The sequence below is a fragment of the Drosophila montana genome, unplaced genomic scaffold, assembly GCF_035044405.1.
Source record: "Drosophila montana isolate Dmon_TW-CO22-7 unplaced genomic scaffold, ASM3504440v1 contig_402_1, whole genome shotgun sequence".
Lineage (NCBI taxonomy): Eukaryota > Metazoa > Arthropoda > Insecta > Diptera > Drosophilidae > Drosophila > Drosophila montana.
Genome location: NW_026998739.1, coordinates 3,503,410 through 3,518,268, shown reverse-complemented (window position 1 = coordinate 3,518,268; position 14,859 = coordinate 3,503,410). Strand labels below are relative to the sequence as shown.

At 43.7% G+C, this 14,859-nt stretch overlaps 6 protein-coding genes and 1 long non-coding RNA gene across 11 annotated transcripts; 2 read left to right on the top strand and 5 right to left on the bottom strand.

Annotated features, from left to right (window-relative positions):
- The first annotated feature begins 111 nt into the window (after positions 1-111).
- Positions 112-1,389, top strand: Tim23 (translocase of inner mitochondrial membrane 23). Its single transcript, XM_064697995.1, has 4 exons — positions 112-324; positions 439-730; positions 868-1,037; positions 1,101-1,389. Exons 1-4 carry the CDS (start codon positions 273-275, stop codon positions 1,217-1,219), a joined length of 633 nt encoding a protein of 210 aa, XP_064554065.1. The 5' UTR covers positions 112-272; the 3' UTR covers positions 1,220-1,389.
- A 118-nt stretch (positions 1,390-1,507) lies between these two features.
- Positions 1,508-2,383, bottom strand: Gpb5 (Glycoprotein hormone beta 5). Its single transcript, XM_064697999.1, has 2 exons — positions 2,162-2,383; positions 1,508-2,090 (listed from the first exon to the last, which is right to left on the bottom strand). The coding sequence occupies exons 1-2, from the start codon at positions 2,173-2,175 to the stop codon at positions 1,601-1,603; spliced, it is 504 nt and encodes a 167-aa protein (XP_064554069.1). The 5' UTR covers positions 2,176-2,383; the 3' UTR covers positions 1,508-1,600.
- Positions 2,384-2,467: 84 nt separating this feature from the next.
- klhl10 (kelch-like protein 10) lies at positions 2,468-6,422 on the bottom strand. Of its 3 annotated transcripts, none has more exons than XM_064697964.1 (6): positions 6,304-6,422; positions 5,192-5,542; positions 4,823-5,089; positions 4,429-4,693; positions 4,253-4,338; positions 2,468-4,188 (listed from the first exon to the last, which is right to left on the bottom strand). In XM_064697964.1, exons 2-6 carry the CDS (start codon positions 5,485-5,487, stop codon positions 2,844-2,846), a joined length of 2,259 nt encoding a protein of 752 aa, XP_064554034.1. In that variant the 5' UTR covers positions 5,488-5,542; positions 6,304-6,422; the 3' UTR covers positions 2,468-2,843. The 3 variants fall into 3 exon arrangements, with proteins under 3 accessions (XP_064554034.1, XP_064554032.1, XP_064554033.1); XM_064697962.1 differs by lacking the exon at positions 6,304-6,422 and adding an exon at positions 5,890-6,035 and having other exon boundaries at positions 2,468-4,145; positions 4,216-4,338; XM_064697963.1 differs by lacking the exon at positions 6,304-6,422 and adding an exon at positions 5,641-5,800.
- Positions 6,423-6,486: 64 nt separating this feature from the next.
- On the bottom strand, positions 6,487-8,033 carry LOC135439256 (uncharacterized). The gene is made up of 3 exons (XR_010438015.1): positions 7,866-8,033; positions 7,778-7,819; positions 6,487-6,546 (listed from the first exon to the last, which is right to left on the bottom strand). It is a non-coding gene; the product is annotated as an uncharacterized LOC135439256 (long non-coding RNA).
- A 370-nt stretch (positions 8,034-8,403) lies between these two features.
- Gpa2 (Glycoprotein hormone alpha 2) lies at positions 8,404-9,215 on the top strand. The gene is made up of 2 exons (XM_064697948.1): positions 8,404-8,919; positions 9,002-9,215. The coding sequence occupies exons 1-2, from the start codon at positions 8,632-8,634 to the stop codon at positions 9,092-9,094; spliced, it is 381 nt and encodes a 126-aa protein (XP_064554018.1). The 5' UTR covers positions 8,404-8,631; the 3' UTR covers positions 9,095-9,215.
- Positions 9,105-11,963, bottom strand: LOC135439253 (carnitine O-acetyltransferase-like). The gene is made up of 4 exons (XM_064697944.1): positions 11,836-11,963; positions 10,621-11,778; positions 10,105-10,556; positions 9,105-10,043 (listed from the first exon to the last, which is right to left on the bottom strand). The coding sequence occupies exons 1-4, from the start codon at positions 11,872-11,874 to the stop codon at positions 9,203-9,205; spliced, it is 2,490 nt and encodes an 829-aa protein (XP_064554014.1). The 5' UTR covers positions 11,875-11,963; the 3' UTR covers positions 9,105-9,202.
- Positions 11,964-11,993: 30 nt separating this feature from the next.
- LOC135439254 (carnitine O-acetyltransferase-like) lies at positions 11,994-14,824 on the bottom strand. 3 transcript variants are annotated; one of them, XM_064697946.1, is made up of 6 exons: positions 14,673-14,824; positions 14,204-14,255; positions 13,520-14,152; positions 13,009-13,457; positions 12,688-12,939; positions 11,994-12,626 (listed from the first exon to the last, which is right to left on the bottom strand). In XM_064697946.1, the coding sequence occupies exons 2-6, from the start codon at positions 14,237-14,239 to the stop codon at positions 12,071-12,073; spliced, it is 1,926 nt and encodes a 641-aa protein (XP_064554016.1). In that variant the 5' UTR covers positions 14,240-14,255; positions 14,673-14,824; the 3' UTR covers positions 11,994-12,070. The 3 variants fall into 3 exon arrangements, with proteins under 3 accessions (XP_064554016.1, XP_064554015.1, XP_064554017.1); XM_064697945.1 differs by lacking the exon at positions 14,673-14,824 and adding an exon at positions 14,341-14,469; XM_064697947.1 differs by lacking the exons at positions 14,204-14,255; positions 14,673-14,824 and having other exon boundaries at positions 13,520-13,713; positions 13,787-13,917.
- Between the last annotated feature and the right edge of the window lie 35 nt (positions 14,825-14,859).

Below are 14,859 nucleotides of genomic sequence, written 5' to 3'. Positions count from 1 at the left end.
TGTTTAACAGCTGTTCGGTTTCAACGTACTGGCCCTGGCAAACTAAATATAATGTAAGTGTTGTTAAAAACATTCTCCTAGTGTGTTTAACAACACACGTGGGATACAAATGTCACGCTGACAAGAGTACAAGTTAGAAAAAGTTAGAAACATAAGCAGAGCACGGGAAACGCATTCGTTTCCCATTTGTGTTGTAAGCTTCAATTAAATTGGCATCTGATTGATCATAAATTAGTAACTAACCTTGGCAAGGCAAGCGATTAAATTCCAAAATGAGTGACGACTACTTAAGGAAACCATTTTCATTAGCGCCCCCACCAACCGGTAAGCAACACCCCGCATGTCCACACACATTACGCAATGGAACTTGCTGTTACATGTGGGGGTTTTTGAATGAAATCTAGGGCTTTATACATTCTTTTTATATTTAAATTGCAGTCGACGATCCACAGCCAACAGCAACAACAAACTACACACCGGCAACGAGCACATTTAGCAGTGCTCCAGTCTCACCATACCTCAACTATGATTCACGATTCCTGCAGCAAGCGCAGCCAGAGTTCATATTTCCCGAGGGCGCCAACAAGCAGCGTGGACGTTTCGAGTTGGCTTTCTCACAGATCGGCACATCTGTAATGATTGGTGGTGGCATTGGTGGCCTGGCGGGCGTCTATAATGGCATTAAAGTTACTAACGCGCTCAATCAGACGGGGAAGCTGCGTCGCACCCAGTAAGTAGGCAACAGATTAAAGACGGTATCTGGATGTCATATGCTCCGGATATCTTAGCGTACGAGTGTACATTATAGGAATGTACATTGAATCTATGCCTTTCGTTTCAACATATTGATGTGCATCTTTTTTGCAGATTAATCAATCACGTCATGAAACAGGGTTCCGGTACGGCAAATACCTTAGGCACGTTGGCTGTACTGTACTCGGCGTGTGGAGTGTTGTTGCAGTATGTTCGTGATCAGGACGACAATGTAAATACCATAATAGCCGGTTCTGCGACAGGACTACTGTACAAATCAACAGGTGAGCTCACTCCAACCTAAACCTAATATACGTATTAATGTTTTTTTTTTTTTTGCATATTAGCTGGCCTGCGAAAATGTGCCCTGGGTGGTGCTATTGGTTTGGGCATATCGTCGCTATATTGCTTATACCTGCTGGCGCAAGAGAGCAACAACACAAACTCAAGTCCAAAATTTCTGTAGGTGAGACGGCATAGCTTTAAGTGTGAAACGCTATAGCTGCTAACTAGTTGTGGCCAGTGGCTGACATACACATGTGTGTGTAGTAGTCGCATTGATGCGCTTAACCGTCAAATATATAGTTTTGTTTTATATTATAAATACATATATATATATATTTAGATTTATCTGGACACTAAGAATTTCCTTTTTAGTTTAACTCTCTGTTCAATCGTCATCAGGCAACCCATACCAAAATTCTTGTTGCTAACGAACACGCCGCGCAATACAAAATCATGTAAATCGAACAAATAAAATTGTTTGCTTTAGATGCAACTTACCATAAAATGAAAAGCTTTATTGTTAGAAACGCGCCACCATACTGTACTACACGAAAGTCACCACCTAATAATCGAGGGCACCAGAATCATCGTTAGTTAACGCTAGCACCTTAACGCTCTTGCGTTCGTCTAGGCCATTGTTGGCTGGTGCCTCGCAACTGGTGTCCTCCGTGGAGCATGTATGACAGTGGCAGTTTATGGCCTCCATGTAGCTATATTTACGTATGTTATCATCAGCCTCGGGATGACAGTTTTTAAGTACGGCCACCGACGGCTGACGATGCGCATGTACACAGACGGGATGAAACGAGCGCTTGTAGGGAAATTTCCAATCGGAGATCTCGCTGGAATCGCAACGACCCCAACAGCTCCAGACGCTCACAAAATCCCAGCATTCGCGACCCTGCAAATCTGACTGAGTCACCCTGTACGTGTACAAGCGACGATGACATCCAAGAGGAGCAATAGTGGGTCCACTATAAACTGGATGCAGGTCAACCAATTGGGCGCTGGCCATATGCAACAGCGGCGATGCCGAAAAAGCCAAACACAGTCTAGTAAAAAAGGAATGTTCAACATTTTTTAATTAGCGACCTTTAAATTTAACGCTTTTATCGGCACTTACAACACTGCGAGCATTTCTAAGCTTCCTTATTGTTCCTTTTGCTGTCTAATGCGTGCTGTTAGCGGCGCAGTCGGTTGCGTTGTGTTGGATTCTTTCAGAATTTCTCCATATTTATAGGCAACTTCTGTTGCTGCTGGTTGTGGTCGCGGCGTCTGCGCATCGCTTGCCTCTTAAGCAATACAGTTGTTAACCTAAAAATAAACTTTGTAATTGTATGAGTTTTGCATATTGGATCCGACTGGAGCATTTTGCGTTACAATTTCAATTTAAATTTAAAGTACTCTTAAGACAATTATATAAACTTCATTTAGTACTATTAATATTCTGCATTTTATTGTGTATGATGCAAAGAATTTTGTAATACCATGAAAATTTTGATAACGGAATTTTCTTTATCAAATGTCAAAAAAAAATACGGCAGCACTCTTGTTGCGCCTCATGCTATGCAATAATTTTTGTTACTTGCCAAGAATTGTGTGCGTTATCGAAAGGTAAATAAAAAAAAACGGTTTCTATGGACGTGGGCCACGTTGCCAATTTCTGCACCAGAATACCTTTGCCCACGCTAACGCATCCTCTATCGTATTCGTTGCCAAACATTGTTTGGTAATCTCCGTTCATTTCTGGGGGTCAGTGCCGGTTGAGGGGAGTTGCGATTGAACGCCGGTTACGACGATAACGCCTACGAGCGACGACGTATCTCATGATGCGAGCCATAGCGCTGATTACGCAGCTGCACCCGAAAGCGCCGATTATTGTCTGGGCCGCGGTCCTCAGCCTGGCGATTGAGGTGAACGGCGGGCAAAACGGCTGCATCAACAGCAGCAGCTGCGGCTGCAGGCGGTATGCCAGGCGCTGGTAGTGGTAGTGCCACCTGCTGCGGCAACTGCAGCTCCTCTCCATCGACATCCTCGTTGGGACTCTCTTCATCCAGATCATCCAGGGCCGGATCATTGTTGTCAACTAGCGATTGTGAGCGATTCGTATTGCCAACATCTTCGCGAGCCATTGCCGTGGCCATTAAACGCTGACGTCGCTCCTCCATAAGACGATCACGTTCCTTATGTATGTAGTCGCGTTTGTTGGGCAGACCGGCCACATTGTTGGCCGATAGCGCCGAGCGCACAATATTCATGTCCGTTGCCTCCATCCACTCGTCTGTCTCGGCCACATAGCATTCGGTGTGCGAGATGGTGGAGACGCCATTGAAGCCGCCAATGGCGAAGATCATGTCATCGATTATCTCCAGGCCAAAGTTGCTGCGCGAGTGATTCATTTGCCGTATAAAGTGCCAAGATTGGGATTCCGGATCAAATCTTTCGCCGGTAGACAGCCTGGATGTGCCATTGAAGCCGCCAATAACATACAGCTGATCCCTGAACGCCACACAGCTGACGCCCGAGCGACGATGATTCATATTTGGTATTCGTGTCCAGACATTGGTCAGTGGATCATAATATTCGGCACTATCCAAACATTCCTGGCCATTGAAACCACCCGTTGCATAGATGCGGCCGTGAAGCGTGCAAGCGCTGGCATCGGACCGTTGCATATTCATGGGTGGAATGATAGACCACTGATTGGTCTTTGGGTTGTAACGCTCCACGGTGTTAAGGCGATTGTGTCCATCATAGCCGCCAATTGCATAGATCATGCCATTCAGTTCCGCCACGCTGACATAGCAGCGACGGCAGTGCATTGGCGCTATCTCGTTCCACTTCTTCTTGACTGCATCAAAGACGCGACAGGTATTGAAGTATTCGACGCCATCGTAGCCACCTATGGAATAAATTTTAAAGCCAAGAACGGCGGTGCCATGGTAAGCGCGCGGTCCAGCTGGATCCTCGGCATTGATGTTTACCCAGCGATCGGCACGCGTGTCGTAGGTCTCGATGCAACCCTTCGATGTGCCACCACTCCAGCCACCAATGGCGAAAATGACCTCATGTGGGAGTCGCGGCATCGCCAACGGCGGTGTGGTTAGCTTGGGTTGAAAGGGCAAGTCAAATGGCACGTATAAGTTGCTGCTGCAGAGCAGAGGGTGTTAGCATTACCTCTTCGGCTTGTGGGTTAAGAAAATCCAGATCATACATGAATTTAAAGGTATCGACTATCAGCGGTTTGGCAGCCTCGCATTGAATGACATAGGGATGCTCCTTGACCTCCTCCATGAAGCACTGAAGGGTTTATACATATATATATATATCGATTAAGTGATTTACTTCCCACATTTTCGTTTCGTTTGCTTCAGTTGTCGCTACACGTACCTTGGGGGTCATCAGACCAAGGCGCACGCCCGTCATCAGATGCGCCACATGCTGCTTTCGATTTTCTGGATCTCGGTCAATCCATTTGACGCAAAGCTTCCATACGTAATCCTCCTCACGTGTATTTAGCTCATCATCACTAATAATGCTGTAAAAGTCCTTAATGTTCAAGTCGAGTATGTCCGTATTTCGGGCGGCCACATCTGTAAAGTACCTAAGCGTATAATTGCGCGCCTTCTGATACAAGTCCTCGAGAAACCGAAAGCTGCAATCAAATGCAAGTCAATTAAAAGCAGATTATACCTATTTCTATGCAAAACAACAATTGAGTGAGATTAACAAATGAACGCGCAACTGCGAGGGCGGAAAGCTGGCTGAACACACTCATACTGACCGCGCAAACCCCATGATGCTGACACAGTTCTCCGGGCTTAGTGTACGACTGAGATATTCCTTGCACTGTTTGACCAGCCCCACCATTCCCACATAATCCGCACAAATAAGCAGCTCGTGAACGTTGTCGTCGCTGATGTTAGTCTTGCGCAGGTAGGCGTACTGTATGACACAGTTCATGATGGACGCACTAATCCCCGGTATATGCACGACACGGCTCTCGTCATTCCCCGCTCCGGCACGGCTGTTGAATCCCGTAAACTGTGCGCTGCCGGAAAACAGGAGCACGACAAAAAAGGAAAATATTATGCAGCGCCATCGTTGTGGATTAAATTGATTGGTTAGCGGAAAATGCATGAGGGACACTCACCGAAAATATGAGCTGCAGGAACACATGATGGCACGATGCACATTGAAAGACTGCTCGCCCACCGAGATCTGCGCATCGCACAGAAGATTCGCTTCGCGCAGTTCGTTGAGCACGTTGAGAGCATGATCGCTGACAATGGGTGATAGGGATTTTGTGGAGGGCTTCTGTGTGGGACTATTATCAAGTTCATCTCCTTGAAAGCTACCGTCCATTTCCACGTCCACCATTTCTATCGGTGCCAGTTCCAGTTGGCCCTCATTCATGCCATGTAAATGATTGCCGTTTTGCCGATTCATTGCGTAAGCGAGCCAGCGATTTTTTCTCGGTTGGGTCTGAAATCCTGGTCCTTGTCTAAATCGGTTTATTATTTTTTTTTTGGGGAAAAACAATTTTAAATGTATATTCAGTAATTGCATATCGATGCGCTAATTATTGAGAATGGTTCCTACCAAGCGAAACGCGTTTTGTTGATATTTTGTATTTTTTGTGGGCTGTTTTTAGGGAGAGATCTCTCCGTATTTAACAATAGGAACAGAAATAATGTTCGATAATTAATCAACAACAACGAGACAGTTCTCGTAACGCACGAAATGGGACTACTAAGTGAGAACTAAAAACTGAACGCACTCTAAGCCGGTTCATTTCTATGTGCTACACCTTTTAACTCTTACCCATGGCCCTAACATCTATTCGCTTACCCACGCTGCTTGCCTTCCACAATTTCTTGCCCCGTAGAAGAGTACCATATGGAAGGCAAAGGTATGGGCCGAGTTTCAAATGTTAAGAATGCCTTGGCATTCTGAACTAAGCACGAGCTTTCTAGACGTATGGCGCAAAGCCAAAGGGAATCATTTAAATGTGGAATGATTTTATGAATCTTTCTTTGAGCCGTTATCTTTCCAAAACACATCACATGGATGTTTATACATTAAATAATAACATTTTAAACGTAGCGCAGTAATTGCAAAGACACAAGAATCTTGGTCTGATTCGAACACGGTCTGATTTTTGAATATACATTTTTGGACGCAAATAAGGAGCAAAATGAGTTAGCTATCCTTAGATAAATAAACTTTCTTTTGCATTAACCTTTTGTGTTTCTTTGTACTTACCTACAGATGCATCGCGCTCACACAAGTTTTTGATAAGTCATTCGCAAACTTATTGACCCAGACAAGAATTGCCTGTGTACAAATTCGTATAATGGTCGTTAGCCTGCTTTATTTTCCGTGCGCCGTTTTTTGCTGCGCTTTGCGCCGTCGTAACTAAGTCTTTTTTGAACGTAACTAAGTCTTTCCCAGAAGCGATATTCTTGTTTCATCTTCAACTTCAAAAGCGCCTGGACTAGCAAAGTTCTGAAATTTTGTTCTCGGTACGAATAATTTGCGAAATAGATGGAGAGTATGTACCTTATGTACCTTCGTAAATCCTTGCGCACAGAACTCCGCGCCGGAACTATTTGGAAACTGCTTAGAAGCTACCTAATCAACTGGCGGCCATCAAGATGCAAATGCAAAATGTTGAATTGCTTCCATAATTAAATAAAATTATACGAATTACAAATTTTTATTAAAAAGATGAATGTATCAAAAAAGGAAAGCCATTTATTGCACAGGTAAGAAAGTTGTCGTTTTTTTGGTATTTGTTGTCATTCTTCTTAATAATTTTCACATATTGTCTTACGCACCGAACAAAATAAATTAAAAAATAATTTTAACACACAGATGTACATATGTACATACATATAGGCTCTCTATCTACAATAATTAATCTACAATAACAAGGATCATCAAGAAAATATTGAATTTTTTCGATTCTATAGACTTTCACGACACCAAAAGATAAATGTTTTGAGGACTAGACTTATTTCAGCATTATTGAGCCAAAAAAGACATCAATTTGCACTGTCTAAGCATTAATATTAACGTTTCTGTTATATTTTTTTTTTGCAACAACAACGCGAACGTAAGCGGGCGATATGCATTGACGAAAGTGAGTAGATACCGAAACAGAAGAAGAATTACAGTTACCTCACCATTTCATCTTTATTTGTGTGAACAGGATGAATCAATCAAACAACGAAAATTTAATTACACAAGTAACTCAGTAATTTGTTTTTTTTCTTTGTTAGTAGCTGACATGAGCCACCCTTAACTTACGAAATGCTTTAGGTCATGCAAAATAATAATTTTCACATATTGTCTTACTTTTGACCAAAGTCAATTATAAAATAATTTGAACACACAGTTCTTTAAAGGCTTTCTACAATTCTAAATTCCGTGATGATCACGGAAACATTTTGTTTTGTTTTATAGGCTTCCACGATATTTAAAAGGTCAAGCTTCAAGACTGGAATCTTTTCTGCACCAGACATGACGTGTTTGCCTGAGCATCACTATTCGACTACGTTACAGTTATTGTATGTACTTTTTTGTTTTTGCAAAAATGCTAACGCCAGCGATATGCACTGATGAATGTGAGTAGGTACCGAAACAAAAGGAGAATTACAGTTACTGCGCCGTTTCATCTTTTATTTGTGTGCATAAGATGAATCTATCAAACAACAAAATTTATGCAATTACTTACACAGATAAAGAATTCCGTTAGCTGTTATAAGCCACACGTAACCTACGAAATGCCTTAGATCATGCAAAATAATAATTTTCATACTCACCGAACAAAATAAATCAAAATTTTAACACACAGATGTACACACAATGAATTAAGTATAATCACGAAAACACTGATCTTTTTTTCGATTCTATAGGCTTTCACGATTCCAAAAGTTAAAATGTGTCCAAGACTGGACTTTATTCAGCATTATTCAACGAAATATTGCAAGTCAATTCTAAGTCTGAGCATCACTATTCGGCGAGGTTACTGTTATAATTGCGATTTTCTTCTTTATGTTTGCAACAAAGCGATCAAACGGGTGATATTAATTGACGAATTGGCGTAGGTACTGAAACAAAAGGAGAATTACAGTTACTGCGCCGAGGCGCCATTGCGCATATACATACACATGTACATATGTATGTAGAGATGTATTTTTACTTTTGGTTTGCTTAAATTTGAATACATATGTAATGCAAAAGGTGCTTCGGCGCAAAAACTGTAATTCTTCTTGTCTTTTGTCAATGTATGTATGTATGTATGTATGTGCATACATACATATGTATGTAAATCGCCAGCTAAAAAATAAATCATAATAGTTATTCCCGCTTCTGGGCCATATTAAAAATAGGAATATGCAAACATGGTTTTTATGCATGAATATTTTAGGCAAGCAATTTTTCCCCCCATCCATGACCCCCTATTAAATGCAGCCCATTGCCCAGGACAAGATTCGTTCTTTGCGCAAGCGTCGTATTCTGCTGGCCGGAATAAAACAGAGCGTCTGCTAGGAAGCGGCCAACAGTCATCATTGAACCCTAGACGAGATGAACTCGGCAGTTGTTTTATGGCTGATCTGCTCCTGCTTTCTGGCCGTCGAGAGCAGTCCGGCCGGCAAGGACACGTGGTTGCGTCCTGGCTGTCATAAGGTTGGAAATACCCGTAAAATCTCAATACCTGATTGTGTGGAGTTCACGATTACAACGAATGCTTGTCGCGGCTTTTGTGAGTCCTATGCGGTTCCATCGGTACCAACGGCATTGACAGGTTTGTTTAGACCGCCTAAGCCGGTTGTGTCGGTGGGTCAGTGCTGTAATATGATGAAATCCGAGGAGGTGAGTGAGCTGCGGCTTGTATTAAATTCAACCTAGTGAACCAGGTAAATGCATGGGCAGATTTAACCTTTATTCCTTTCAGATACAACGCCGTGTGCTTTGCATTGAGGGGATACGCAATGTGACCTTCAAGAGTGCCGTCTCTTGTAGCTGCTATCACTGCAAAAAGGACTAGAGGAACCGCCTGAAATTAAAAAATAAATGTATTTAAATTTTATGCCTGAGCCACTTAAGTTATTTCCATCTCTAGGTACATATAATAAAAATAAAAAATAAACTTTAGCTATTTCTTGTGCTGCATGCTGTTACCCACATCCTTGGCTGTGGAATTGGGGCTGTCCGTGTTCCCGAGATGCCCCATATCGGTCAGAGCCGATTCAATTGCCGAGCAATAACGCGCGACTGAGATATCTGGATTTTCATCCCAGCCAGAAATGGCAAAGGTTATATCATTATCGCGCAAATTATAGCAGCAGCCATAGCCCTCCGAGTTGAGTGGTCCATAAGCCATGAAAGAGTCATGTGGTGTCGTAAGGTGGGAGCTGACTATGCGAAAATTTTTGGATCTCAGATAACCCGCAGAGTTAAAGAAGTAGGGCAAGGGCTTGCCATGTTCAAGCGCCATCTGTTTTAAACCGAACAAATGGCGATCCACGCCACGTCCCTGGTGCGCCAGCATTGTCTGATGCCGATGAGCGTCCACTGCGGTGCGCATTGCCAACCAGGAAGCCCTAGGTGTGGCATTTTCCGAAACCATGGTAAGCACAAAGTTCGAAGATTCTGTGGAAGTTGAACGTATGACTTCGCTGCGTCCATTTTTAAAGATGCGCAAATGTGCCGATCCGTGCTGGACGGGCAGCTTCTTGTGCTGCCTATAAAAGGCCAGCTGCAGTGCCATCTGCACAAAGCTATCCGGTGCAAGTCCGTGGGATTTGATGAAGCTTTTGCCGTAGCAATCAAACTGGAAGGCATGCAGCTTCAAACGTCTAGTGATTTCTTTTATGTTGAGCTTCGCCGCCGTCAACCAGAAACCGACGCATTCGTCGACTTCCGCAAAACTAAGGTGTTCCACCAGCTCAGCTGGGTCCGTGGTGTGAGAGTCCTTTCCATATTCCGGATTGACACTAATTGCATAAGAGATAACCGACTCAGCAAATACTGTATAAATGAAATTTACATACATACATGTTCTTTAATATATAGTCCATAATGCTGGCCGCCGGATACGGCTCCGCGGCCGCATGCTCACAGCAGAAGCCGGCCATACCATTGGGATTGACAATCAGCTGCAGTGTCTTGTCCATCCAGCGATTGGCACTATTTATGTGCAAGCCGCCGCCATGCAAAAGCTGAGCAGCCAGCATGGAACGCTCCTGGCCTTCAGGCACCTCAACATATTCGTCCAGCGAGACTGTGAAGAGCGCCCGTTCGATGCACCGAATCGCATAGGCATCGAGCTCTTTGCGACAAAGCATTTCACGGCCTTCGGCCCAGTTGTTGCGTGTGTCGTGGGTGAGCAGACCAATTGCTGGGCCCTTGGGACATCCTGAATTAATAAGTTCCACCAAGTGCCTTCTGATCTGAAACACGTTATACACATATTTTTGCTTCGTGCAGTAAACGGGTAGCTTGTAGAACTATTGGATAAATATAAGTTAAGATAAGCAGTTTTTTTTTTTTCAAATCTCCAAGGAAGCTTACATTATTCTTGTGTATGACAACAACATATTTGGATCCGAACTGTTGCAGGACATCGCAGTTGCGTTGCGGTTTGCGGACCGTGCCAAATACTTTGTGGAGTTGGCTATTATCCAGCTCAAAGCCATCCAATCTGGATACGGGTATTCGATTGCTCTCCACCAGATTATTGAACTCGCACATGGCATATATGGCCTTGGCCGTAAAGTCCAAAAATTCAAAAGTACTACGAAAATGTTGCTTAGGAAACGCCATGCAAGGACTGGAATAGACAGTTAGTGGTGAACGATGACGCAAGAAGGTGACATTTATCCAGCGCTCGGTGAGCCAGTTGTCATCAGTTTGTCCAGCTTCCTGAAGCAGCTTTTGCAGTTCACATCCCTTGTTCTGCAGAAAGTCGCGTGTCAGCTTCTGCTCCATTTCAAAGGCCTTCTCGTTGAAAAGCGGTTGCAGGCTGTTTAAATAACGATTGAGGGTCAGCTGCAGCGGTATAACAGGATAATTGGGTAATTGGTCTTTCAGACGAGGCAGCATCACTTGGCCAGCTTTAATTGAGCGCAATGGGGTAGCTTTGCGCAGGTGTCGAGTGGGCTTATCTGCGGGCAGAGCGTATGCCTGTGCACAGATACTTGCTGTTGAATGTGGGCCGGGGAAGATATCGGACTCTGATCCTCGCATATCTGCAGAACGGGGATTTCGGGTCGCTTTACTAACTAGATTTGCTGTTAAATGTGGGCCGGGGAAGATATCGGGCTCTGCTCCTCGTATATCTGCAGACCTGGGATTTCGGGTCGCTTTACTAACTAGATTTGCTGTTAAATGTGGGCCGGGGAAGATAAGCGACTCTGCTCTCCGTATATCTACAGAAGCGGGATTTCGGGTCGCTTTACTAACTTGGTTTTTTGATTGATTTCTGGTTATTGATTTTTTTCTTATTTTGGCCAATAAATTAGCATGCTGTTGTTTGTTTTTCACTTCGCTGATTTTGGCATTATCCTTAGGTGATGTTAAAGTTGGTTGTGCCTGAAATTGTTTTACCCATGTTTTCACATAGAAAAACAGTTTTGCAACAAGGCTCCTTTCCTTTTCGGGCTGAGTTTTAATCGGCTTTGTGTGCTCGTTGTTATTCTGTTTGCCATAATTACGAGAATTTCCGTTGCACTGCATGGGCCGAGCTCGGATTAGAATCATTTAAGTATTTTCCTGCTGCACACTTACTATGCTCAGGAAACGCTCAGTTTTGATTAGGGCCCGCATGATACAATTTGGAGAAGAATCGAAAGATTATAGCAAATTTAGACTCTAGACGAAATAAATAACGCAAACTAGATGTGTACAGATGAGACTTACTGAGTTTGGGACTGATGTGTGCGTGGTTATTATTAAAATACGGGCGGGACTTTAATTGCACTTGAAATTTAAGCAACAGTGTAAAAAATAATTTTTTTGGGCACTACAGTTTGGACTTCTTGGGTTCCTTGTCAAGAACTGCCTCCATTTCGAGAAAAGCTTTTGTTAGTGTCTGTGCAAACTTGTCCGGGTCCGTATCAGGATTTGATTTCCACGCAGAGATTGCGAGTATAATATCGCATTCGCGAGGATTATAACAACAGCCATAGCCGTCAGGTGTGGCCGGACCGTAGCCCATGAAGGCATCGTACAATGTGGCCACCTGTGACGTGGACATACGATAGTGCATGGACTTTTTATAGCCCACAGACGAGTAGAATCTGGGTACTGGCATCTTATTTTCCAATGCCATCAACTTCAGACCCAGCAGATGACGGTCAACGCCGCGTCCCTGGAGCGCCAGTCTAGTATACGCCTGATGACTACTGACCGCCTCACGTAACAGTTTGGCGCGCATCTCCACAGATGCATTTTCGCTGCTCATCGCCTTGCAAAAGGCTAACGATTCATTCGAGCAGGAGCGTATTGTTTCCGTGCGTCCATTCTCGAAAATACGCAGGTGCGCTGATTCATATTGGGCAGCGGGTTCCTTGTGCATTCTAATAAAAAAACGGATAGCATTAAATATTTGGATAGAACTTCCATTTAAATGGTCTCTACTTGTAAAAAGCCAGCTGTAGGGCCATCTGCACATAGCTATCCGGACCTAGGCGCTTATTTTTGATGTATTCCTTGCCATAGGCATCGAACTTTAGCACTTTCATTTGCAGATCATGAACAAGGAAGTCGACATTACGTTTAGCATAGAATATCCATTGCCCAACGCATTCGTTTAGTGGACAGAATTTGATCTTTTGTGGCTTATCACCAGCCTCAGAGGAGCCGCATTCACCAAACTTCTTGTCGTCGCTCCTAGAAAATGTCAATTAGAATTTAGAGAAACGAATTTAATAGAGCGATAATTAACTAATTAATACTTACATTTTCTTTACCACATAATCCATCATCATGGCAATGGGCTGCCCCTCAGCTGGGGAATGCTCGTAGGTGAAACCAACGTTTCCATTTGGATTGACCACTAGTTGAATGGTTTTGTCCATCCAACGATTGCCGCTATTCGCTCTGCTACCTCCACCATGAATCAGCGACAGGATCAGTTCATTGGCCTGGTCATCGGGCTTGAATGAAACGCATTCATCTAAGGAAACAGTGAATAGCGAAGTCTGTATTGTTTGAACGGCCTCCATATTTTGGGGATTTGCGACCAGATGCCCATAGGCCTCAGCCCAATTGTCGCGCGAGTCTGTGGTGAGGATGCCATAGGGTATACCAATTTCGTTTTCCGCATTCATTATTATATCCAACTGTTTGGCCAGCGCTGGAGCAGACAACAGTTTATCGTTCTTGTCGTACAGGCTCAATTTGTAGAACTATTGGGTTAAATATATGTAAATAATAAATGGATGCTAAACTTTCAAGTACGCAGACTTACATGATTTTTATAGATGACCACCACATGTTTGGAACAGGGATTATATACAATCTCATCCGTGCCACGTCGTGGTATACGACAGGTTCCAAATACCTTGCCAAACTGACTATTATCCAGCTCATTTTTGCCCATCTTGACAACTGGTATTTTACCAGTATCTACAATGCCTTTAAATTCGCCGAGGCCAAAGATCACTTTGGCCGTATAGTTAACGAAGGCACGTTTATCATAGAACTTTTGTGCTGGAAATGTCATGCCGGGACTCACATAGACGGTGACCGGATCACGATATTGCAGATAGGCCGACTTCAGCCAGCGACCCGCCAGCCAGTTGGACTCTTTTTTACCCGCCTCCTCAAGCAACGCTTGTAGCTGATCGCCCTCTTTGTCTCTAAATTCCTCCGTTATTTCCTTTTGCTGCTCAAACTCTTCCGGCGTCAGCAGAGGCTGAACACTGCACAGGAAACGGTCCAGAGTTTCATCCAGAGGCAAGACATGGTATTTCAAAAGATTCTGCTTTGGTGCCGTATTTAGCCGCCTTTGCGGCTGCTCGGAACTTTTGCTCCCATAGCTGGCAGGCAGCAGCTTGACAAGAACATTCGAACTTTGATTTGCTTTGATGGAGCATTTGGTCTGTAAGGCGGATGTTAGTTTGGATTGGGCTCATAGTTGGCAATTACTCACCAAGTTCCAGAAGACACTTCTGTTCAGCAATCTCATCTCGGATTTGAGCGAGCTGTAAGAACGCGAAAGAAAAAATTAAGCTCAACAATATAATAATCCAAAGGTTATTTTGCTGTGGGCTTTTTTATATTGTTCACCTTTGATAAGTGTGCATAATCGTTAAGGATTGCGATAAAAGAGGCGTTTAGATTAACGCTATCGACGACACAGCACTTGGCTTGGTCCACGTAAGCAGAGTGCAGTTAGCAATTGATATCAGACAAAACACGACCGGTTTTCTTTAACCAATTTTTAAACTGCGCTGTCGCAGTCCCAGTCGCTGCTGTTGCTGCCTGGTCGCTGCTTTTGTTATCGCTGCCAACGCTGGCGTCGGCGTCGGCGCCAGCGGCGGCATCGAAAGTGAGAGCGTTTTGTGCAATGTCTTGCGACTTGTTGAGCTCTGTTTTGCTATCGTTATGCCTTTACTTACCCTTCGGCGCTCTTTGCGACTTCTCTTCTGTAGTTGTTGTGCACTTTTTGGATGTTATTGGATCGAACAATTTTGTGACATTTCCAAAATAATTATGAATCAAAATACTACAAATAGTAGTCAACCTGTTTATCCAAAGTACATATTATGACTATCCGCAATAGTGGTGGAACTCTAACGATAGTAG